The following is a 25,932-nucleotide window of genomic DNA, read 5'->3' as shown; positions in this document are numbered from 1 at the left end:
GAGAACAGGCCTGATAAACAGATCTGTTTTGATGAGAAAGCTGGACACAGCAAATAGTAAATGTGGTATTTTATTTCACCTGTACTTTTCCTGAGATGGATGCTTTGGAGAGTTCACACAAAATTATCCAAAGTTAAATCTCAATTTAAAGCCCCAAACAACACTGCTGTCAGTGGAAAATCAAATCCTAGACTCAGGTCACTTGGAAAATACATCAGATCTATGTCAAGGCAGCCTAAAGAAACCTCAGGGGCCAAAGGGTGCTCTGTCTAATTTGCCTGTACAAGAGGGTCAATGGGAGCTAAATTTCATGGTAGAGAACTGTATGGCTTGGCACAGGCAAACTCTACAAGCAAGAGGATGGACACTGGTGATGCTCTGGCAGTGCTGGGCAGGGAGCTGAAGAGGAAAGGTCCTGATGGGTCCCTTCCAACCCAGCATATTCAATGATTGTATGACTCTATTATTCTCTGATTCTATGAAAATGCTGAAGTGATCACAGCATGTTCTTTGATCCCAGCTGGGCAGCCACACTTCCCATGGAGGTGCTTCCTCTGAATCCCATCCACTGTCTCCATTTAGACTGGAGGCACAATGAATTACAGTCTGCTCCCAGTATGCCACCTGGTAAAGCAAAAATACATTTTGCTTCGAATTGATTTAGAAAGAAAAATGTTATTCTTTAAGGTAAAGAATGGACTATATGACAAAATTGCCCCTTAGTGTTTTTAATTTCAAAATTGTGTCCCCACTTCACACAGAAAGGGGTAAGTGGGTTAATTAGATTTTCTTCAGAGGTCCATTCAAACCTGAATTATTCTATTATTCTATAAAAATATGTATAGAGTATGACACACAGAGTTTTAATAACTATTGCCACTGCTCCTGCGAACAAGCCATCACATGCATAACTGAATTTCAGGGAAGAGTCAGGAGGATTCAGTCCCCACATGTGCAGCCTGAGCTTGCAAGTTCCTTCTAGTAACCAGGATCTGACCTGGCAATTGGAAAACATCCCTTCAGACACAGAGACTACAGTTTTAGTGTTACAGGCAAGCTTATTAAAACACTGAAATGTAGCATCAGCTGTAAGAGAAGCAGGCAGGCAGGAATAATACAGAACTTAGGCTTTCAGCTGCCTTAAATTAAGGCAAAAGATACAATGAGTGCTGTGTTTTCTTCCCACAGCTTGATGTCTGGGCTCGCAGCCCTGGATGCCAAGACCTCCAGTCGCTTGGGAATCATAACCGTCACTTACTACCTGTGGACAACATTTGTGGCTGTGGTTGTGGGAATCATCATGGTCTCCATCATCCACCCTGGTGGAGCAGCACAGAAGGAAAGCACTGAGGAGGGTGGAAAGCCCATCATGAGCTCTGCAGACGCACTGCTGGACTTAATCCGGTAACTACATCCATACTTTCTGCTTTCTGAAGGCAGCATTTTGTACAGAACTGCAGCAGGAACTGTGGCCTGAGCCAAAGTTCTGAATCTCAGGACAAATATTTTGTTGAGACTGAGAAAAAAGTAAATTTCAGAAGACAATTTTCAAATTATCAGATGTTTATATTGGCTGCTTCTTGTAAAATGTAAATAAATAGCCACCAATCAACAACAATGGAGCAGGTCTTTTATACCCCCCAGGACTTCATATAGCCAAATCCATTATTAGGGTCAAGGGAGTAGTAGAATGTAATGTTCATTTAAATAAGAGTAGACAGTTGCAGTAGGCAAAATGCTAAATAAAGGGGTGAAACACACATTTTTCAGAAAATAATTCTTAAAAGTGATGTTACAGCTGTTTCTGCCAATTTGCACATAAAGGACACAATTAGAAAGACCACTGTTGTGTATTTTTTATTCTTCTTTGGAGCTTTTTCTTATTAGTTTTATTTCATTTGGCAAAAGACACGGTCATTCTTTTAGAGCAGCATGAGGGTACTGCTGGGATTTGATGGCCTTGCCTGAAATCCCTTTTTGTCCCAATATTTCAGATGCTCATGGGATTCGTTTGTTGACTGAAAGTATTCTGTGCCTTGGATTTATTTTGCTCATGCAGAAAGACCAAGTTTTGCCTTTGTTTGGTAGTTCCTCAGGTTGCTAATCTTATACTATATCAGTCAAAGGCTTTCGGGCCAAGTGTGAATCTGTGCCACAGAGAATTCTCTTTGGAGTTCAACTTACTCAAATTTAAAATGGTGAATAGTTCATCTTTGAAAAACCAAAATTCCTGACTCTGACAGCATGTCAGCACACAAAGTACTTTAATTACACTTGGCCTTCAGATCAGAAGGAACTGGGAGGAGAAGCTTATAAAAGACCCTTTTTTCCTCCTCCAAGTTGCATTTAGCCAGGCCACCTGTATTTTATCAAGGTCTTTGTAAGAATGGACCAAATTGTTTTAGTCATGGAGCAGCAGGAGAGAACAATGTCTTTTGTAGCTTTACACAAAACCACCATCTTCATGTGCATTGGGAAGATACCCATCTGTATCTCTCCAGTGACTTTGCCATGATGGATGGATGTGCAGTGGAATTCCCATGTCTGTTTTTGACATTGGCTTAAGTCACATTATTCTGTTTCTGCTGCACAAAGGATAAATCCTACACTAAGAGCAAGTTACAGGAGCTTTGAAGCCCTTGGTATGACAGAGTAGCATAAGAAGTAAAAGAGAAACCAAGAAAAATGTGATCTTAATGATTTTCTTCATCGTGGCAGTGTTTGGGAACCATTTCTAGTGTGCTGAGCTGTTTCTAAGGCCTCGGTCTGAGACGATGAAAGGCACAGTGCGACACGGTGCAGAGATACATCCAAATGGACCTTACAGCTCTGTCTGGGAAGGGTCTTCCTCACCACAGGTTCTCATTCCCTTTCTCACACCAGCTCAGTTGTTTTTAGAGGCTCAGAGTAAGCTTGTCATGGAGATCAGTTAGATGGAAAGTGATCCGAGTTTTCAAAATCAAAATTTTCTTTACTACTGTGTTTGCAAAAAAAGACTGAGACCTGAGTTACGATCTCATGTCTTCACCTCTGTACACCGGGGTATTGAGGTGAGATTTAGGAACACTTTATTCCACTAAGCCTCACTGAAGGTCAAAAACATGTCCTGATCTAAACATTTACAAGTATCTTTTATAATTTTACTTTCTACAAACATTTACTCAACCAAATCATAACAGCCTGTGTGCACATTTCAGGTATTAAAGTTTCCAAGCAGCCATGTGCTTGTACTCTGCAAAACCTTAAATTCTTCACTGGTTTGGGCAGGTGTCAACACTGACAAGGTCAACAAGCCCCACTCATTACCAAAGGTTAAAAAATTATAATAAAGCTCAGTCTCCTTTTGCTGTGCTAAGCAGCAGCCACAGCTGCAGTCTTTCTATCCTGAGAGCACAAACGGATGGTTTTTATTCCTCTGCTACAAAAATAACCACACTTACTAAATAAATAAATAATAATAACAGAACTGTGGGGAATGGGCTTTCAGCCTAGGCAAATACTATGGGTGAAATTCTGGCTCTGCTGCAGTCAGTTGCAAGACTCTTAAATATCTGTGTGGAAGTCTGGATTAAATGTAATGATGTATCCGCTGGTTTGAGCTAGAAAAGCTGATCCTTTAGCTCAATGATAAATCACTTCCATTCACAGCTGGAAATCATCTTTTTCGGCCCAGATTGGCTTATCTTCTCAATTCATTAATTTCCTCTCCACTTATCAATCGCATATGTGCCCAGAAGTTTACACAGGAAACATCTGGTATTCTGCAAATGAAGAATGCTAAATGTACAAGTGAAGAGATGATATATGTGACATTATTGTGAGGTTTATTTTAAAAGCATGAATCTTGGCATGGGGATTCACTCTCATTGATTTCAGATTTGAAGCCACTTTGAAATGATGAAAAACATCATTATTTCTTGTGATGTTATTGTCAAGTCTAGAATATTTGTCAGCAAAGATGTTGCTAGAAATGGAATGTCTTGAATTTTTGAGTGAGATTTTGCTTTTAGAGGTGGTTTTAATTAAAAATAAAAGAATATACTGAATCAGCAAAAAATGAAACCAAAACATAGTGCAGAACTTTATTGCTGGGATAAACACAAGGGTTATCCTAAAAACTTGCAACACTAATCAATAACCGCATTATTTCTATTTTGTATTATTTTTTAGATGGCATTTCCCCTATATATTTGTCCATTATGTAAAAAATAAAAAAAAAAAACCAAACAAAAAGCCCCAAACAACAATGATTTGGTGAAGAGATAACAATGACACTGTGGTGAATAATTCTGAAATGGCTCTAAACCTCACATCAGCCAGGAAATACATAATCTCATCAACATACTGAATTTCATGCCTCAAAAATTGCATCCACAGTATAATAGTATAATTTTTTTTTTTTTTTTTTTTTTTTTTTTTTGGCACTCTAAACAGTTGTACATGAAAGATTTCCTTTCTAAAGAGAACCCCAGGAGACTGGGGACAGGAATGTTCTGCTGCCTGTGGAAGATGCCCATTTAACCAGGTGGTTCCTGTGCAGGAACTCCCCCTCTCTATTGGATCTGGACTAAGGACAAGCTCCAGAGGCAGCTGTGATTCTGAAGCTGTGCAGGAGATGCCTGCCACTTGATTGTTGCAGAAACAGATGTACAAATCTGCCATCATTTTATTCAAGGTTTCTGCTGCAAGCACTGCAAGGCCTATGAAAGTATATTTTCTTCCATTTAAAGCTCTATATAATCCTCAGGCTAAGGATCATGTTGTCTTTAAGCACCTGGTGCTTTATGAGTTTTTATGGATTCATTCTCATGATGTGCAGTACTTCTGTGAGGTAGGCAAGGACCATTTTCCTTTCTAGGGAACCAAAACACATGGAAAAGAAATTACGTTACTGAGGATTGTTCAGAAAATTCTGTGGGGCCAGAAGAAATATTCCCAGCTCATACAAGACCTGGTAGGGTTTGGATCATCTCAATAGCAATGAATCAATAAACATCTCTGTCTTCTTCTTCCTGCGGGAATTATTGAAATTAACTTCATAGTTTGTCCCCAAAAATAAGAGTGATATTTTAGTAGCCTTTCATGAGTTAAGAAATTAAGAAAGGCAAGATACAATTTTTTTTAAGTAATTCAGATTTTGATTTTTTTAATCAAAAGGACAAAAAGGGACATACTTATAAGGATAGCATTCAATTTAAAATATTAAGTTTACTTTTGTAGCATAATCACCTGACTAGGAAAATAGAAAATGCCTATAATTTGAGGACAAACATTTGCAAAACTCATTCTGTGAGCCAGGATGACACTGCTGACATTTGCAGTTAATATTTCCATGACATGTTACCTTTAGAAGGGGAGATTCTGAAATCATGCCACCTGCATTTGACACCAATGGAAATAAAATTTGGCTTATGAAATAAAACAAACAAGAAAAGTTCCAGCCAAACTGGGTTCCCCCTCCTGTTTTATATCAGGCTGACTGCAGATTTGGGCATCAGCAGATGCAGAGTTCATAGATATTGTTGGCTTTTCTCAAGTCTAACAAGACAGCTTGGCATCATAAACTTATTCAGCTCAAAAGCCCCAAATAAATCACTTCAGTGAAGGAAGACAGGATCAAATCACACCTTGACCCATGATAAATAAATTTGTACATTTCTGAACTTTCCTGGAAGGAGAAATCAGAGCATTTTACCACTGAATATTCAGGACTGCATCCAATTTAATAGCAGGTACCCAGAAAATCAATTTGGCTTAACCAAGAGAAGCTTTATTTTTATACCAGTAAGAGTTAGAAGAGGATATAAACACTGTAGAGGATTTATGTTTTCACGGGAATCGTGAGCACTCTTTAAAATCACTTCCTTTCCCTTTTTTCAAGCTAAGGGCTATAAGGTATATTATTGAAATTGTGTTTCTTGAAAATAGGGCAGGAAAAATCCAGGATTTATTCTAGTGTGAAAACAGTCCAGGCTCTGCAGAATCAGAAATCACATCTTTAGAAGTTTGAATTGTATGTAGACAGTAAGATCTTTTAGAGTGTATTAAATTATCCAGGTTTAAATTATGAAAGAACTTTCTAAAATAACTTTGTTCTACATTAATGTATATTTTCCCAAAATCCACTGTGTACTATGATAGAAATATATATCTGTCCCCTATGGCAAAGTACCATTTTTTACTCTTTTTAGATTGCTAGAGTTGTTTTGTCTCACAAAACCAGCCTTATGCCAGAAATGTTCTGCACTGGGACCAGGTCTTTGATTCTGGTTAATTTTTAAGAGCTCAATCTCCACAGGAACCCCAACCTTAAGTATTTATGAAGAACTCTGAAGCCTCTAAATGTGTGGTCTCTATTTGGCACAAAATGAATGCAATATGGAATAAAGATAATTCCATGATGAAAACCACCCTGAGGAGATGGGCTATGAAGCAAATTCTGCTCTCTTATCAGGAGGCTTTAGTCACAGAGGGGGTGGTGCACAGGGGCCAGGAATTAAACCTGCACTAGGAAAGCTTCAACCTTGCAAGGGAATTTGTGTCCATCCTCCTGACAATTGGTCTGGACCTCTTCCAGAGTAAATATACATTTTTTTATGGAATAACTTGCCTTGCTGGAATCACAGTGGAAATACGTTACCTTTGATATAATCCAGCCTTTTCAAGATGCCTAAAGCTGTGATGTACTTGTGCTTCTACTTTCAGACAGCCCTGTTGGGGCTTTGTCAGGTCCTTTTCTTTCAGAGGAAGCAGGGTAAGAAAATTCAGATCTCTTACTGGAACTGAAATGCCATGCAGCCCTCAGGACAGATAAAAAGTTCACATTTGACAAAATGATTCTACAATATGAGTTCTGCTCTGATCTTGGAAAAAAACAAAGCAAGACAAAGTAACTGAGACCCAATTAGTGATTTTTGCATTCTCTAAGTACTTTCCCAATAATGAGGATTTTAGTGCCTCATTCATTTTTCAAAGACTTCTTTGGTCCTTTTAGCAGAAGGTAGTATGATGGATACTTAGAAATTAGATGAGGCACTGCAGGTGACTATTGATGCGCAAGATGGCTTCTCACTTGGCCCCTGCTATAGGTTGATTTTTGGGTTTTTCTGGATTAAATTTTGCCCTTGCTTTCAGCAGTGCAAACCCTGTTGGAGCCCCTGACACCAGTAGGAAGGTATCAGATGTATAACTAAGGACAGGATTCGTGGCTCGTATAACAGTAGTGAGGAGTCTACACAGCTGATGATAAATTCATGCAGAGGACATAAAAAGTAAACAAATTCTTGAGATGAAGGTAATGTCACTGAGAATTACCTCAGCCTATAGTAAATAGAGGCTACAGTGCTGTTCATTCTTGGAAAAACTTGGAAACTTTACATTTCTCATGTCAAGCCATTCAGACTCGATTTTGCTCTCTGTACCTTGGCTGTATTTAGTGACAGGATAAGGTCTCAAACACTTAAACATTAGAATATTTTCAAATTCCCAGCCTTAAAATGATGTTCTTGCAAGCTCAGCTGAGCCTGCTCTAATTTGAGAGCAGAGTATCTAAAGCTGCTTTATGCCTAGTGCAAATATAGGCCAATAAATATTATGAGGACACATATGTAGCAAAACCCCTAGTCTGGTGGCTTTAATTCCACAGTGTGGGAGACTGCAGCCAGACTGTCTGGTGTGGCAAGGATTAGGTTCTGATAATATCAAAGTCTGAGAGCAAAACCAGATTGGGGCTGCAGAGTGCCAGAGGGAAGGGGTGTTCTGAGTCAAGGAAACAACATCTGCCGCACCTGTGGCGGCTCCGTACTAGAGCCGCTGGCCTCATTTCTGACTGAAAGGATCTGCAAAAGCTGAATGCTTTGAGTGAATGACACTGTGGTCAGGACTCAGAATGAGTATTTCAGATATTCAGTACCATTACTGAAACCAGAATCTGGCCTGCATTTTTCAACAGAAGTTATCCAGGAGATGTGAAACGAGCTGTCCCAGTAGCTGCAGGCTCGCGTTCTCTGGACAGTTCAGTTCACAGCATCACAGTGACACAGTTTGACAGTGTTGCTCTTTGTGTCACTGCTCTGGTTCTCAGAGCTAACCACCTTCTAAAGAGACAAGAGGGCTCCCACTTCCCGGGGGCAGTGCTGAAGAATATCTTCCTAATACAATTCAGCTTCCTAAAACAGCTGAAATCAGGGGAACAAAACAGATCAACTCCGTAAAATCATAAGTCAGTTGCTGGGAGAAAATGGGGAAGGGAAGAGGGTCTTCTACTTTTGGCAAAATGCTAATTGGTCCTGTGTCTAATGGGAAGCTGCACCCTCAGACCTGCTACTCAGAGCAGGTGCTGCCTGAACTTTATACAAATCTTTAGGATTTCCTCAAAATCCATGACTACCAAAGTGCAGAACATATGCTGCCATAGTTGTCTCGTATTACATGTACATAGGCATTCCTAATTCAATACATCTACATCTGAAGCCTGTTCTCCCATGCAGAATTAGGGAAGGGCTCCAAAATTTGCTTGCAGAATGCAGCAGCCTGTGCTTCACAGCAGGCTGTAGACAAAGATGGTGATTAGTAGGTCACTTGTGCGTATGTGCTGCTGTCACAGCAAATGCAGGCCAGGCCCACTGTGCCAGCTGGGGCTCAGTAGCTCATCTCTGTCTGAAGGTCCACTGAGCTGATATTGAAGTTTCATGCACATTCACCCTTTTATCCTCAGCTGAATACTCCTGATCTATCTGGCAGACTTCCTGAGGCAGAAGATGCTCTGGGAAACGTTACTCCTCAGGGCAGGCAGTACAGCTGTTAATTTTTTATATAACCAGAAAGCCTATGTCTTCAGTTTCTATTTTACAACAATATCCTTGTCTCAGATCTAATTTATCTATGTTTTAAACCAGTCTCAGTTACTGTTATGAAGTTTAATTCCCTACTCTTATGTGAAATTATTTCTGCTAGGAATGCTGAACTGAGCCACTGAGGTTAGAGACAATGTTCCTTGTGCTAGAGAAATGAATCCCAGATCACATTAAGTTTCCTGCACTATTATTTTGTGACCTGTGTCCCTTAAGCAATCTGCAAGCAATGCTGGAACTTCAGAAGTATTTTATCTGCTTGGCTTTCTTGTATTTATAGGTGCTGACAGCAATGACGAGCTCAGTTTGAATCATTCCTTCTTATGTGCTGGCAGTGTCTTTAATTCGGAGTAAATGAGTGATAAACACAGTACCTGAGTAGAGACACAGCCTCACTTCATGAACCTGGGATCAGATCTGTGTGTGGGTACATCTGGATCTGATCCAGAGCTGCAGGAAAGATCGTAGAGATCTTCAGTAGCCAATCTAGTGGCAGGCTGGGTGCTTGGAGCAGAGGTGGGCAGACATGGACAGGCTAAAACACTCTGCCATTAATTTTGTATGTTTGGGCAAATGCAAATGTCTGGATTTTGAAGCAGATTGAGGCTCCCACTCCGTAGCATTCCCCAGGACTCAGGTTTGGTGGGCAGCAGACCCACAGGAGGGCTATACCAAGGACCTTGTGAGGATCCAGCCAGCTCTCCCCATCCCAGTTCCACAGTAAAAAGTCAAATCCTCTGCATCACTCACCCTTCAGTCTCATTCTGAACCATTCTCAGGAGGTCCTTGCTAAGCATGTAGCTCATGGCTGGAAATATCAATGTGCAGCAAAACATACCCCTCAAGCACGCAGAGTTTCTGAAGAGGCCTGACAGAACCAAGAAACCCTCCCTGTCACCTTCCATCTCTAGGTGGCAGTTCAAGTCTTTCTTCTCATTTTTTGTTTTTAGTCCATCAAAGTTCTCATCCACCAATTGCTCTCTTAAATGTTTTTAATTAACAAAACTTTATTTTGGCTAATACTGGATTTTCTCAATCCAAGTAAACCAGCTTAAAATAAAAATAAGCCGAGGCTCTGGCAAACATATTCAGGTCATCCTTTCACCAGATAAATTGTGTAACTTTGGTAAGGCTAGTCTCAAAGACTGGATCACAGTGCATAATTTATTAAAAAATATTGGGAGAATTCCAGCATCTAGTATTAAAAGGGTAGTTGTAATTCCTGCAGGATAAAGAATGATAAAGAAACAAAATGCTTTAATCCTCTACAAATTTGTCTAACATTTAATCTAGCTACTAACCATATGATATTTCCTTTCTCAAGCAGTCTTAATTGTTCTTAATTCTACTAATTAGGACTATGAGGGAGAAAGTGGAAATCATCAGCAATAATTCTTGTTTCTGCATAAAGCCACAGCTCATACGTGAGGTGCATATTCAGAGCTGTGCTGGAATCTCTGTGTGAATCTCTGCTTTCAGAATATTTCATATTCACGCAGAGATCAGAGCACAGTCATCACACTGAGCACTCCCATAGCACTTTTCAGCCCAGCATCTCAAGTCACAAAACAAAGACAATATTAATGAAGCCTTTAATAATTGGAAAGCAGAATTCCCTTATGAGGGATAATAAAGCAGTAACCACCTTTACTCACTAGTGCTTCTCCCTCCTATAAACATCCTCTCCATCTTCCCAGACCCAGCTCCATCCAGCTGTTCCTCAGTTGGTTCCTTGTGTCAGTGAAGCCTCAGGGCTCATGCAGTAGGTTGTCCCTGCACCTGACAGGGAAAGGATGCACAGCTGCCTCTTATCTGTGCCTTGCTTTGACATTTGACAACACATTTAACATTTGAACCAGAGAATCAGCAGCTTCATGGACAGTCTGCAGAGACAATCCAATGCCTTTATAAGACTCTCAAGCAGCAGGCCAACAAGTCCTTCTCATGTTCAGTCTTCTGTTTCAATCATTAAGCAGTACTACTATTGCTTAATTAAAACTTTTGTCCCACAGTTCTCCCTAAAAGCAATAATTAATTACCTCTTTGTAGCAATTGCTCTCAGTGACAGAATCTGCCTCATACTTTTAAGTGTGACCATAATATAATGTTTTGATCACTAAAAATAGAAATAGATTCGTGTTTTCTAAGCCAGTGCTGCACAGTGACTCCATTAGCAACAAGTATATGCTGCTGCTGCTGCAGAGAGGAAAGCAGGTCTGGAAAATGTCTCTGCTCACCATGCATTTAGCTGTCCATGCATACAACAATTCTCTTTGGAACTGAGAATAGGCTTTTCACATATATTTGAGTGTTAACCTGTCTTGGGGTTTAAGCAGGACTTTTAATTCAAAGTCGTTTTACTGGAGAACTCAGGAGTTTCTCCTTGCATAAATATAGGTATATGAAGAAGATAATTGGGTCATAGATTGTCACTGTTTTCTGCCCCAAGGTTCAGAAGCTTAGGGCTGGAAATAAATGAAAATGATCCTGTTAGAATCATCACACAAATCTTGATTCCCAAATGCTGCATGGAAATGTATGACTTTTTAGCTGTTTTTTCCCAGTTATACTATGATTTCTCTTTTAAGCCTGTAGAGGGTGTGCTCTCCATTTCAAAGTAGTATTCAGCTCAAACTGAAGTTATAATTTAGCCTCAGATATAATTGTATGAAATGCTACAGAGTGAGATACACAGAAAGTCAGAAAAGGTGACAAAAAGAGTCCCTTTTGGAATTAGAAATCTACTGGTCTCCCTGCAATCTCAGTGTTTGGGTCATTGCCTTCCTCTGTAGCACAGCGTGAGCAAAGATGAAGACACCGGCCTCATTCAGGTTCTGAAGCCTCAGAACTGTATCAAAATAAAATTGGGCACTGTACAGCTCTAATCTCAACTATTTTAATCAGGAATGAGATCCTCTTTTTGAAAAGCAAACTGTTCTTGTAAACCCCAGTAAAGTCTATATCACTTGCAATTGTAGTGATGAAAATGTAGCAGGGGTACTGCAGTTTATGAAATTAACACAGGATTATTTAGAAATCCCACAGTAGATTACAGCACCCAGAGTACTCAGGAATACATCCTTGACTGTCTTAAACAGCTCATTATCTAAGTAGGGAAGAAAAAATATGGAATAAAAGAATATTCATCCCCCCAATCAGCAGAAGGGGAAGGGAATCATAGCAATTATGTTCCCCCAGTTACAACATGGAGACTGTGGCAGAGCCAGAATCTGCAGCTAGAGCTGCTGGGTCTCACCCCAGGTGTTTGGAAGCAAGTCCCAACACTTCAGTTTCGAGGAGGTGTCTCTCTGTTGAGTTGTGCTCAGCTGGGCACACCTGATGGCATAATGGGAGAGAGTGGCATCCTCTGCATCTGCCCAGTCCTTGCTTTCCAGGAGGGCAAATAACTGCTTTGTTATGGCAGACCCAACACACAGTAAGAAGTTGGTTTCAGTGCCAAAGAAATTATTCTTCTATTTGTTCATTTTTAGGAACATGTTTCCAGCCAATCTTGTTGAGGCCACATTCAAGCAGGTAAGTGGCTATATTCCTTTTACTGATGAAAGACATGAGCCAGCATTATATGAAACATGTGCCTTTGTAAAACAACCCAGATACAGACATGGTATATGATTGCAGACACTGTCAGTACCTTCAGCATTTAGGAATTAATGAGTCCCATTCCATAAGCCTCAGCAGCCATGGTATCTGAAGGCAAAACAAGGATAAAGTGCTCTCTAGTGTGACTAGAGAATAGATATGCACTCCTATGTCAGCTCCACGTCCATCTGAGGAGAGCAGGAATATATTTAAGAGCACCCGGCAACACCACACAAATGAAGAACAGAATACCATGTTCAATTAAAGTAACAGAATAATGTTTTGAGGAAGAATGTAGTTAGTCAGATTAAAATTTGACAAGAAAAGCTCATCTAAAAGATCTGAGTTACCAAGTGGCATGGCTGTATTTATTTCACCTGGGGGAATATTTCATGGGAATCTCACAAAGAGAAGGACACTTGAAACCTCTAGGGAGTCATTCCTAATTATGTCTTATAGGAAATTAGCTCAGTGAGGAAGTAAAGTGTTTGCCGCACCAAGGTCTGATTATAGGAAAGTCTGGTTTTTTAATGCTTTTCCAAAAATTCAACTGTTTTTACAGATTTTTATCAGATAGGGACAGGAGTGTTCATTCTCCTTTTCATGCCTGTCCCTTCAACATGCATCATTGTTGAAACATAGCACTTAGGAGGTCTCATTAAACTATTAATTCCTGCTGGGATATTGAAATAAGAATGACTTTGTTTCCTTTCAGTATCGCACCAGGAGTATTCCCATCATTAAATCGAACAAAGCATCATCGGAAAGCACCACTCGTCGCATCATCATCTATGGAGTCCAGGATGAGAACGGATCCAATGTCCAGAACTTTGCCTTGGATATCACCCCCCCTCCTGAAGTGATTTACAAATCAGAGCCAGGCGCTAGTGATGGCATGAATGTACTTGGGATTGTGATATTCTCTGCCACGATGGGTAGGTTTCAGACATGTTTGGTTTGTAATAATCCAAGTGTCCATTTAAGAGAAAAGTATTGGGGTTGGATTGCTTGGTTTCTTGACTCAGCTTTTTAAACTGTTTCTATCTAAACTTTGTGGGGAGAAAAGCAAGAGCTGATCCCCCATCCTTTCAAAAACAAATTTTCAAAATCCTTGATGATCTTTGCTCCATATAGCTGTGTTTTCTGTGCATTCATTACAATATTTTTCTTTTTTTTTCTCAATTATTTTAAGCTTTTTATTTATGACCCATCTTTTGCTGACTGTAAGACAAACTTGTACAGTGTGGTCAGAGGAGGTAGGAATTACCACCAAATCAGACCCATGGCTCCTCTACCAGTATGCCAACCTGTATTGTTTTATGAGCTTTAAATCTGTGGATATGCCTTTTTTAATTGAAACCTCTTGATTTTATTTTTGGTATCCTGCAATGAAGATAGATATATACCACCTAGTAGCTTGTCAGAGTAAGAGCTTTGGTCTGGCTTATTTATTTAGTTTAACTTGCTGGAGGAACTCATTGGTGCCATGTGTCTTATATTATGTTTGTGGATTTGAAAGAAGAAATTTAAACAAACATTTCCAAGTTAATCATAAAGTTTTGATGACTTCTGTAAGAAAATGCTGATCAAATTTTTCTTATGTAAGTTTATTCTTGGAAGTTAATCTGGTTAGCAAAGGTAGTTCCATAAAACATCTTTGACTGTGTTTATTATATTATGGTTCATACCAGCACAAGGGGTCAAGATTCAAACCTGGAATTAGTGGATTTGTCTCTGTTTTTTTAGCTTCTCCAGTGGGTGGTATTCCCTGTACAACCCTGCTGGAAACTGTCTGTCTCCCAGTTTGTAGTATTTTATAGTCCATTTCCAAAGTACAACATTACCACAAACACTATTCCAGTCAAAACATACTGGATATGAATGAATTAATTACATCTACTTATTAGAACCAAGGGCAATTTTCTATTTCTGAGAACAGAAGATCATTCATTGTCTGCCCAGAACAGAATGTACGACTTTTACTGAGCCCCTCAGTCTTGCTGCCCTGGGGCTCAGGAGGTGGAAGCTGAGACCTGTTTTCTTCCTGGCTGATGTACACAAAACAGCACCAGCATTGTCACCCATAGCATGGCTGCTGGGTCACCTCTGGCTGTATCAACTACCAACAAATCCTCAACAATTGTCATCACCAGGGACTATTTCCAGCTTTTGTTTCAAAGGATGCAGCTAAGCATTTATTGCTGTCTTCAGCCTTCTGCTTGGAAGCATTGAAATAGCTTAATGAAAGAGTACTGTCTTCTGACCTACAAGTTATGGCTTACAAACTCACATCTTGAGTGCACTGTTATTGTGAAATCCCTGGATAAGGCAGATGAAAGCCTCCCTCCCTGCCTCAGCAGGGGATGGCCCTGGAAGCAGCGCTGCCTGAGACGTGGCTCTGAGCTGTGGTTCCAAGGGACAGAGTCCTGCTCAAAGCAAGGACACACTGCACATCCAGAGCAACTGGCAGCACACACCCCATTACCAGCCTCCAAGCAGCTGCCCTCAAAGGCAAACTCCCTTGGTGCAGCCAGTTTTTGAAGTGCTTCCTTGAGCAATTGACTCGATCACTTATAATCCTTTCAGGGAGGATAATTAACTATAGGAAAATGTCATCTATTTATATGCATTAATGGAAACTAACACTGTCTGGAGAATATATGGTTAGATGACACATCCCAGAGCTGTATTCATTTCCTTTCTGAGCAATGGGGACACATACATGGGTTTTATTTGCTTTCTTCTTTACTGGTTAGTCTTTATAGCAATTTGGCCTTTCTCCCCATGAATCTGCATTCCTTACCTCCCCCAAAACTGCAAGGCCTGACTGATTATAAAGGTTAATTATTATCATGTAGACAGAAAACTACTAAAAATATGACAGAGACTTCATTACTAACTCCCCATTACCAGAGCAAACCTCAAAACCTGCTTTGCCTCCCAAGTCCTCATTGGTGCTGCCTGCTTGTAGGCAGAGACAGATTCCTTCACTAGAAAAAGTTTCTCAGTTTGTCTTCCACAGATCACTCAGAGCAGGTGAATTCCCTCTCAGGGATCTATGACTGATGGTTAAGGACACAACCTTACTACCAGGGACTTTGAGTTTGAGCAGGGAGGGAAAGCACTGGGGCTGTGGGTGAAGAAATTGTACCCAAATGCTTTGATTGCAGGTATAATGTTGGGAAGAATGGGGAACAGCGGCGTCCCTTTGGTCAGCTTTTGCCAGTGTTTGAATGAATCTGTCATGAAGATAGTGGCAGTTGCTGTTTGGTAAGTAATTGTTTTACTAAGAAAATCAATATTTTTAAAAAAGAGTAAGAATATTTCAACAGAAGAAAATGCACAGAAATCTCACAAATTTATTTCCAAGGAAATAAATGAGGATGAACAACCTTTAGTTTTCCTGCTCTGTACCATCCTGTTGACAGGGCACCCTCTATGTTACTCCTAAATAAACAGAAGATAGTATAGCTGGGTGGGGTGTGTTGTACACCCCAAGGGCACCCCAATCCCTGGGCATGCCAAGAGGGATCATAGCCACCCAACCCACACAAGGGGGAAATATGATGGGATGCTCTAGCTGGTACTTTCATACCTTCCAGCACTGCAGCAGACCCAGCCAGACCTGCCAACACACCTCTCTTTCCAGCTACGTGGTTCAATGTGACTGAGCTGGTCAGGGAATAATTGTTTGGGTGGCTACATCAAAGGAAGTAGTTTATTTCTGGAAAATTAAGGAAGTAGTGTCAAGTCTCTGAAGATAGCACAACTGCAAGTGGAAGATGGCTGGATGCTCCCATATTTTTATTTTTTTAAATCTAAAGCTTTTTGGCACCCATGACTTTGTACACAGCTTTGATAAAGCACCTGTCAGCAGAGTGGATTCAGAAACTAACAATTCTTCTGCCTATTTATCTGCCCCAAATCAAACCCCCAGGTAGTCCAACAGCATGTCTAATGCATGTTATTGTTTTTCCTCTGTCTTCCAAAGGCAACATAAACGTTTACTTAAGAACTACCAACAAAAATCCATGAACAGCTACATGAGCACAAACACGCATGAGGAGCTTAGGACTCATTCCTCTTCTTTCCAGTAATTTACCTGTCTGAAGCTAAAAAGTCAGAGCTGCCTTCAGAACCAAACATTTTAAAGTCATTCCTTGCCAGTACCATAACCTCAGCTGTGCTGAGGGGGACCCCTCAGAAAAAACTGTTCAGCCCAGAGCTCTAGGCATCCTCCTCTGATGTGGAGACAGAAAAGACAAACCCTGATACTGGACTGCCACGGGAAGGAGCTGCGAGCTCTTACTGTGGGATGGAAGGGAGCTGTCTCCTAATAATGACTGTTTTTCTTCTTGCTCAGGTATTTTCCATTTGGAATTGTGTTCCTAATAGCTGGCAAAATCTTGGAAATGGATGACCCATCGGCTATTGGGAAGAAGCTGGGTTTCTATGCCATTACGGTGGTGTGTGGCCTGGTGGTGCACGGGCTGTTTATTCTGCCAATGATGTACTTCTTCATCACCAAGAAGAATCCCATTGTCTTCATCAGAGGGATCCTTCAAGCCTTGCTCATTGCTCTGGCCACATCCTCCAGGTATTTTAGAGTTTCTAGACAGATCCAGTAAAATATTTGCTAGATCCTTACAACAGCTACCTCTTGGGAAGAGCACACTATTACTGTAGTGGAGCAGATATATCTGTATCTGAACAATGGTCTCTGTTAAATTCACTGGTATAAATTTAAAAAATATGTGTCTCGACATTTGGAAGTTATGTGGGAGCCAACAATAATGTTTGTCACATTGTTTTCCCTTGGTTTAACAAATATTGGACAAAACTATTATTTCATAGAGGACTAGAAAGGAAATAAGTACTTTTTCCATGTTAAAAATACTGTGCTTCTACAAAGTTAATGTATATGAGAGACATGCAGTTTTTTCAGACTTCATTTTTGGTATTAGTGGGGAACCTCCTATTTCAGTCATGTGGAAACATTTTATCCTTTCCACTCATCTTAGTCCTTGTCTCTTGGTACATCAAGAAAAAGACTGTGGTTGCAAGCTATTGTCCAGCACTGGGAAAGTATTTAACTGTTGTTCTCAAGGAAAAATATCTTTTGCACCCTTCTTAAGGAAGATGTACAATGAGTTTTAACCATTGCTGAACAAAGGTATAGTGAAAATGGGAACCAGCTTGTGAACAGGCTATGAAAATGACTCCCAACATAGATAAAATGGTGCATGAGATGTGCTTGAAAGGGCTGGAATTGCCTTGCATGGAGCAGATCCAAAAATGACAATTTAAATAATATTTCTGTGTAGCCCATATGATGACACAGTTTTATGGCATCTGTGGCTGAAAGAATGTAGAAGATTAAAAAACAGCAGAAGAGGGAATTATTATTTCAGTACAGAAGGTGTTGGATTTCCACTGTGACATTTTACAAAGTGTTTTTATATATAATAGTTTGCTTAAAAATTACCTATAAAGAGCAATGTGCTGAGAAACACAAAATAAAGAAAAATTACATGATGGGTGGTTCTTAAACTCTAATTATGCTTAAATAATTAAGGAAAGCTTTTTTATTAGAATGTAAAAAGTATGTAGCTTGAGATGTCACCACATCCCCAGATTCAAGTAAGATGAGAATTTTGTACTTAAAGATGTTAATGTTGGAAAAGGCTCATCAGGCTCACATTTGACACACTTGACTACCTGCCCTGCTTCTCTAGGAATTCTCTTTCCGAAAACTCTATTGCTGACAGCTCAGTTTTTTAATCTGTGCCATTCCTTTCATTCTTTTTTTTTCCTAGAAAGAAATATCTTTTATTAAAATTTGAGTATTTCTCTCTTTAGTAAGAAAAATCCAAATTTTTCATGAGTATAGAGGCCTTTAACAAGAGAGGCTTAATAAAGACTTAAAAGATCAGCAGGTATTCCATCATTACAAAATCATTACTTTTCTTATTTTCCACATTATGCATCACCATTTTATTTTGGTTTTATCACCAGTTTAGGAGTCCTTTACTGGTCTGGAAACTGATGAGACAGAGGTGTCTGTCCTGCTTAGCCTCTTTAAGGGAAACCAATTCTTACTTGAGGTTTTTTTTCAGCCCCATCTCCTTACCCCTTCCAAGCTGAGATGAGAGTGCCCTCTGACAGAATTCGGCTTTCTCTTAAACCTTGCTGACCTTGACTCTCCTGGGCTCTGACTCCCAGATAAGACTCTGTCTCTGGGGATATCAAGTCCTTTGAGATAGCACTTTCTCTCTTCAGCTGTGCAAGGAATAATTACTTACAGGCCCAGAGAAGGTGTAGTTTGGGAACAGAGTTCTGCCAGCAGCTGGCAGTTCAGTCTGCACCAGAACCCGTGCAGGACGTGCTAGCAGATTTAGTCTCTTTCTTGACAGAAGCTAAAGTACCACCAAATTTAACGTGAGTCCTGAGGGAAGGCTCTGAACATATGGATTTGGGCCTAGGACATTTTTGGATTTAGCTGTTTGTCCCTCTTTTAAGAGTGTGTATATTTTGCGAATCCAACATAGGCCCAACATGGTTTCCAATGTTTTTCTGCTCAAATCCCAGTGTCTTGTCTAAAGATAGCTGAACTTTTCACCTTCATTACACTGAAAGGGATGGATACTGCACATAACTGAGCTGTTGCCAAAAGAACATGCACAAATAACTGGGCTGGACAGGAGAGCTGTCTCTCCTGACAGTCAACACATCTGTATTTGGTTAAATAAGACTTGCCACAGGGGCATTATATAACACTTGTCATGTGGGTATTGGATTTTCAGATCATCCTAGAGGAGAATAAAGAGTTGATTTTTAGAATACTGATGTGTTTCTTGGAGATGTTTCTGTGTTGGTTCAGGTCTACATCTAAAGATAAAAAACCACAGGTCAGTGTTCTGAGACTCCTTGCAGATACCCTGCACCTGTGGAAAGCTGGTTTTTAAAGCTAAAGATCAAGCTACAAGAAGCAAAAACAAAACCATTTACAAAGCCCAAGAATGTAACTCAGGAAAACATGAAAGCCATTAAGAGGCCATCTGATGGCAAGGATCTCAACATTATTTCTGCTCATTTTTCTTTAGTAAAAGGTTCTGCACCCCATTCTCAGTCCCCTTACACTTCTCCACAAACCCAACCACTGCAATATTTTGTTTTCTACCAGTATCAGTGGAGAGGCAGGGGCAGAAAAGCAGATATTTTTCCTTTGGTGCATCCTTTAGGACACAAATGAATGTGCACAGCTCCTCTTTCCTGCTTCACTGTGGGGTGCACAGCACATGCTGCCCTTGCCCACCCTGCTCTGAGGTGTCCAGGCTGCACATCTGGGGCTTTCTGACTCTCCTTTCTTCCCCTCACACTGCCCCTGATCTTGTCACCTCTTACCACATTGTAGAAGCAGAATTTGGCCAGCAGGCAAAATTGTATTGATTTTAGCCTTCCTCATTCCAACGGCAAAAGGGAATTTTGTTTTTCTAGGTCATCTTTCCATACCATTAATGAATTAAAGCAGCATCTTTTCAGTGGTACATCCCATCAAAAGAAGCAATTTTATCTTTTCTGAAAAAAAATTATAAACCATGAGTTTTTCAAGGGTTTTGCTGCTTATGAAACACTAAGATCTTGGCTATTGCGTGGTGTAAATTAAAGGCAGATTTAGAAAGGGGAGATGAGATCAGTTTGCTGATTTTTTGGAGCAAATATCGAAATGCATTTGAATGATAAGATAAACAGAGCAGCTGTTCCTCCACAGTGACTGGCTGTCTGTGGCTCTCACTAGTAAAAGCTTGGCCTGGGCCAGCATTAGCTTATGCTCAGTCTCTGCAGCTGCAGCATTTTATTGAGATAAGACTCTGAAAATGTATTTTTAATTGTTAGAGTTAATGCTGGGAGAAGATACCTCTCAGCTGAAAGCTTTGGGTCAGTTTTTAAAAGATTTAACAGATTAAGATCAGTGCTTTAGAGTATTTTTTTTTTCTCCTAATAAATATTAAATGTCAGGCTTTAAGGTTACTGCTCCACTGTTTAACACTAGATAAAAGTAGCTTTCAAAAAAACAAACTTCACCTAGTTTAACTAAAAAGACAAACTAAACAAATTATTTGTTTATGTCTTTTATAATATTGAAATTACATATTAATATTACTCCAAAACTACAAAAAGACCTTTTTTTTTTCCTTTGCCTCCTGAGAGCCACCAATACCCAAAGCCTTAAGCAAGACATATTTTTCTGGTGTGTCCCAGATGATACAATAGGAGTAAAAATGAAACATCATTGGACAACCTCTTCTAGGACGTTTCACGTTACTTTTGTCAGCTGTATTCAGAAAGAGTTCATATCTATGAAACAGGTGCTGAAAAAGTAAGCATGGATGTAAAGTAGCAATCCTGCAAGTGAGAGGTTAAAAAGAGTGATTGAGTCGATCCAGACTGAGAGAGGACAAAGCTGATTTTTAACATTCTGTGTTGCAACAGCTGATTGTGCAAGGAGAAATACAGAAAGCACATAAAGCAAATTTAGTGCAAATTTAGAAGACTGCCTCTAGATCATAAATTAAATTTCTCATCTGAGCAGACCACTCTGGAAAGTCTTTCACACATCCTACTAACTCTGAGATACAGTGTCATAAATTTGAGAGAGACAATGTAGTAGCTGCCTGTCTAAGAAAGCACATGAATCCGGAAATTTGTTTTCTTTCAATGTCTTGCATGTTTTTCATCATCACTGCACTTACATTCTAATAATTTTCTTTATTACTGTAATATTTAATAAACAACAAATCCAATGTGTTTTTATGTTGCTTAGAAATTTTGCTTCAGTCAGCATAAAATTCAAATGAAAGGCACACCTAACTGTGAGACACTGAACAAGTTTAAAAGTTGAATTCTTGCAAAAATAGTGTCACAAAATCTGTTCACAACAATGGAAATTGATACAGATTTTGCTGGTTGTGCCACTGGTATTATGAGATTGTTTTGCACAATATTTTTCACATCTCAACCAAACTGTAACATGTTAATCATCTAAAATTTGCATGTTTGACAGCTCAGCTCTCTGTCCTCAAAACAGGCAGACACTTGGGTTTAATATTCTGGTATGTCAGAGTGTAGGCAAGGTGGCAAGGAATTGTAAGATTACCTTTTTGTCCTCATTTCCACCCAAGAAATTAGACAGGGTTTTGTTAGAGAAAAGCCAAATGTCTGAGGGAAGACTGTCTTTAAAAACAAGTAACTCTCCAAAACTGAGCAGCTGCAGGAAAGGGAAAGAATGAGTTAAATAATTTTTTCTTGGTGAAGCCTCTAGTCAAAACACCTAGAAATGCTACTGAGTCTGCTCCTAGCTGCATCTACTCCCAGGGCTTTCAGTTTTACACTATTTGTGAGCCACAGCCTCTTCTTTTATGAACATTTTATGGTAAACACCTGGCAGAGAATTTCAGTCATTCATAAATGACTGTGTGAAAAATGACAGGCATGCTCAAGAGAGAAATAACATCTCATGAGCAGCTTGGGGATTATGGGGTTATGCTTCACTGTATTTTTCAAAGTAAATATTGATTAAATACTAGCACTGCCTGAATTTAAAAGTTTAATATACCCCAGTTACAGGAGGTAATCAGATTTCCATTGCCTTTCCAGTATATTTACATATTCAAAGAAAGATTTACTACAAACTGCCAGTTTGTAGTAAATCATTCAGCAGTCAGACTTCATAAAGTTAGAGAAAACAGACATATCATACTGAAAACACAGCCTTGTCTTTTTTCTTTTGTGTTTCCATGGCAGGAAGTTACTTTTCCTTTCCAAACACAGTTACTTTCCTCGAACAACAGCTTGCACAAATACAAAATGACAACTCCTACTCATTGAAACATTTTGCTTAGGCATTTCTGCAAACTTGGGGTTGTGATTTCAGAGGGTTTTTTAATCCCTCTGCGCTTTTATAGGACATTTGCAACAGCTGAGAAAGAATTTGCAGATCCAATGTGTTATCTTCAATTGAGGACAGCTAATGGTCATGAGATTTAGGTGTAGGAGCCACATTTGATGTGAGGGTCACTACACACAGTGACAGAGAAATCTGAGCTGCCAAACCAGGGGGAAGACACCTGGATTTCCTGTCTCAGGACATGTAATCACAGGACAACAGGACACTGAAGATCACAATGTCACTATACCAATATTTCCCCTATTACCATCTTTTTTAAGAGGTAACTTTGGAATAATTTTGAAGAACTTTGCTATATTACATCTATTTAAATAGTCTCAGATAGTGAGCAGTGTATTAGAATTGGTTTAATAACAAGGAAAGTATTTTGTGATTTGTGCATTTCTTTCAGTGGTGTTACTTATTTTCCACACAAACTGATATGCCACAAAAATTACCCCATCACTCTCTTAAATGCAGTCTCATTACTCATGACATCAATGAACGAGACACCACATAGTAAAATGCAGAATGTTACCAAAAGGGCTGATAAAATATAAATATATTTCAGTGTATTAGTATTTAAAAATGTGTGCCTCTTATTAAAAATGTGAAAATATATGAACATAGAGTGTTTTGTTAATTGTCTCAGATAATGAAAACAAAAATCAGAAATATTTTTCAGGGTATCAATTTAAAATGAATACTTATCAAATGGTCGTAGAGCATTCAATTCTACTCCACACACATCTCATTTACATAGGTACACATTATTATATGACCTGCAGTTATGTGACTGTTATATGTTCACACAAGAGATGTGGGCAGATCTGTCCCAGGGAGAAAATGGGATTTTATATTCCTAAATACAGACGTTTTGTCTGCAACTTTCATTTTCAGGCTGCTGTTGATAAGATCTTTGCCTAACCCCTTGTAGAAATAAAAAAATTGTTTACATATGAGGTAGGCCTGGAAAGAAACATTTTTAGAAACCATGTGCGTATATTTTAGAGATTTTAGTAATAAGCTGCACAGGGTATTGTTCCCTTTTCTTGTATTTGATTGTACAACACTGCTTCTGTGGGATTTCTGTCCCTTTGCTTTTGAAACAGGGAAAGAGAGAGAAATATTTCTAACTTTGGGGAACAAAATTAGCACTAACTCCAACATTTATTCATGTAACTGTCTTTATCCTCCATCGAGCAAAGCAGTGAGTTACCTGGTAAGTCACATGCTGAGCAAGGAGCGAGAAGCTCACAGGGTTGTGTGAAACTTCCCCTGCCAGGACAAAGTTTGCTACAATTTGTTCATTCCTCAGAAATAGAAATAATCCGATTTGTGCCTCTGTGCTGTTGTGCAGCTCAGCCACCCTGCCTATCACTTTCAAGTGCTTGCTGGAGAACAACCACGTGGACAGGAGGATCGCGCGGTTCGTGCTGCCCGTGGGAGCCACCATCAACATGGACGGGACGGCGCTGTACGAGGCCGTGGCCGCCATCTTCATCGCCCAAGTCAACAACTACGAGCTGGACTTTGGGCAGATCATCACCATCAGGTACAAACCACACATCCTACCTGCTGGGGTTTGCTTGTCTGCAGAGAGCCGTGGAATTGGCTGAGTTGGAAGGGACCCATCAGGGCTATCATTCTGTTGAGTCTGAGGCACAATACTCGTATGTAGCAAGAGCAAAACTCACCTTTGCTGATATCAGAGGATGCCCTCATAGAAGGGTTGTTTCAAAGTAATGCAGAGATCAGGGACTGCTCAGAAAGAAATTGTAGTAGTCCTGTTCAATAAGTGCATGTGCACACCAGGAAATGTGCTTCTGTGAGGATAACTGTCTAACTTTTGCTTTTAGGCAACCCACTGATCACTTCTAGAATTGGAACATTTTATTATTACTGGTGTTTAAAACACTATTTTAAACTTTTCACGGCTTTCAACTTGAAGTCGGATTTGCGTCTTCAAGTGAAAGGAAAAGGTCAAAAAATTGCAAAACTGGAAGTCTTATATCAAGTAACACGTGCAGGATTAGGGAAAGAGGAAAGAAGGACAGATGCTACTACCAGGGCAGGTTTGCACAAAGATGTCAGATCACTCAGATGTTTTTTAATTGTCTTCTCTGCTGCTTGTTAAAGCAGAAAGCTTCATAAACAACCATGATCTCAATTGGTAGAGAGTGTTATGGAGTGTCTATTCCATCCTTGAAATGTCTGTAATGGATCCAAAAGACTGGAAGATCCAGCTGAACAATTACTGCCAGAATAACTCCAGTGACTGCCAAAGAATTCCTTAGGGACTGAAACCTGCAGATTTCCAGCAGGGAACAAATGATTATAAAAACATTCCTCATAGTCAGAGCTTTGTGCAATATATTTGAGATCTGCTAAACTACCCACCCACTGACCTCACCACTGCCCCGTTTACATGCTGGGCCTTGCCCATCTTCTGCTGGACCTGAAAACCTTCATGACAAGAAGAGGAGAGTCCTGAAAGCAACCCCAGATGACAGCTGAAGTTTGCTAATGGGCTTCTGGCAAGACCTGGTTGGAACTACAAAAAGAAGAAATAAATTGTGCCCATATGAGCTCTTGCTTCAGGCTTGCACTCTTTGAAAACTGTTGGAATGAGCCTGTGCTAAAATTTAGTCTTTGGTGATTTGGAATTTCGAGATCTTTTTAGCATGTGATGCTAAAATATGGTCCAGAGCATGAGCAGAGATTACACACACTTTGAAGTAAAGAACACTAATTTTAAAAATTAAGAAGAAGGGTGGTAGCAAATGGAAAGAATGTAAGCTCAAACTTTTCCTTGGCAGAACCCCCTTTTATCACTTTTATCCCCCACATCAAGTGCTAGTACATAAGGATCAGATAAAAGTAAAACAGTAGACTGAAAATACAAGTAAAGATTGGAAAAAATCCAAGAAAAGAAGAAGAAAAAAAAAGACTCACAAACGAGGAAGCTAAACAGGAAATCATGGAGGACACAGTACTGTCAATGACGTAATCCAAATTCTAACTGTATTGAAACCTACCCCAGGTCTTGATACTTTAGGACCTGGAGATTTAAAATTCAAATAATTCTGAATGCCAGGATATTTTTGCCAGAGGGAAAAAAATTGTTAGAGAGATAATCTGTCTAGTTTGTAAAATCCAGGTTAACAGTTTATATCAATGCAAACATCAACGTAGCAGAGAAAGAGAGTAAAGATTTCCATCAACTTACAGAACGAAACATCTACGTTAAGGTAAAGATGGAATGGAATAGCAGATGGGCTTGCTTATAAAATCTTAGTTAAATATTCCTGATTTTACTGCCAATTAAGTCCTGAGACTTTGTGGCCTGAAGCAGCAGTTCTGATCAGACAGCCAGCTCATAGCAGTAACTGGAAAGCCTTTTGATGTTCATTATAGTTATCTTTTACTCAGCTACTGAGCCTCTGTCCCTTCCTATCTATGCTTTATTACAATGTTATTAGGATGTTATACAAGTTGATTTTTGCAAAATGTAATTTTAAGTCTTTCCCCTTC

At 39.6% G+C, this 25,932-nt stretch overlaps 1 protein-coding gene across 1 annotated transcript in view; it reads left to right on the top strand.

Moving 5' to 3' along the window:
* The window catches only part of SLC1A7 (solute carrier family 1 member 7), a 55,105-nt gene that overhangs the window by 13,334 nt on the left and 15,839 nt on the right, over positions 1–25,932 (top strand). Inside the window, exons 3-8 of the mRNA XM_056497044.1 lie at positions 1,189–1,404; positions 12,344–12,386; positions 13,168–13,387; positions 15,623–15,722; positions 16,816–17,049; positions 23,759–23,953. Coding sequence (XP_056353019.1) covers positions 1,189–1,404; positions 12,344–12,386; positions 13,168–13,387; positions 15,623–15,722; positions 16,816–17,049; positions 23,759–23,953 — 1,008 coding nt within the window. The remainder of the gene's footprint in view (positions 1–1,188; positions 1,405–12,343; positions 12,387–13,167; positions 13,388–15,622; positions 15,723–16,815; positions 17,050–23,758; positions 23,954–25,932) is intronic.

This window comes from Oenanthe melanoleuca, chromosome 8, assembly GCF_029582105.1.
Source record: "Oenanthe melanoleuca isolate GR-GAL-2019-014 chromosome 8, OMel1.0, whole genome shotgun sequence".
NCBI lineage: Eukaryota > Metazoa > Chordata > Aves > Passeriformes > Muscicapidae > Oenanthe > Oenanthe melanoleuca.
The sequence above is the reverse complement of the archived record's forward strand: the minus strand, read 5'-3'. Positions and strand labels throughout refer to the sequence as shown.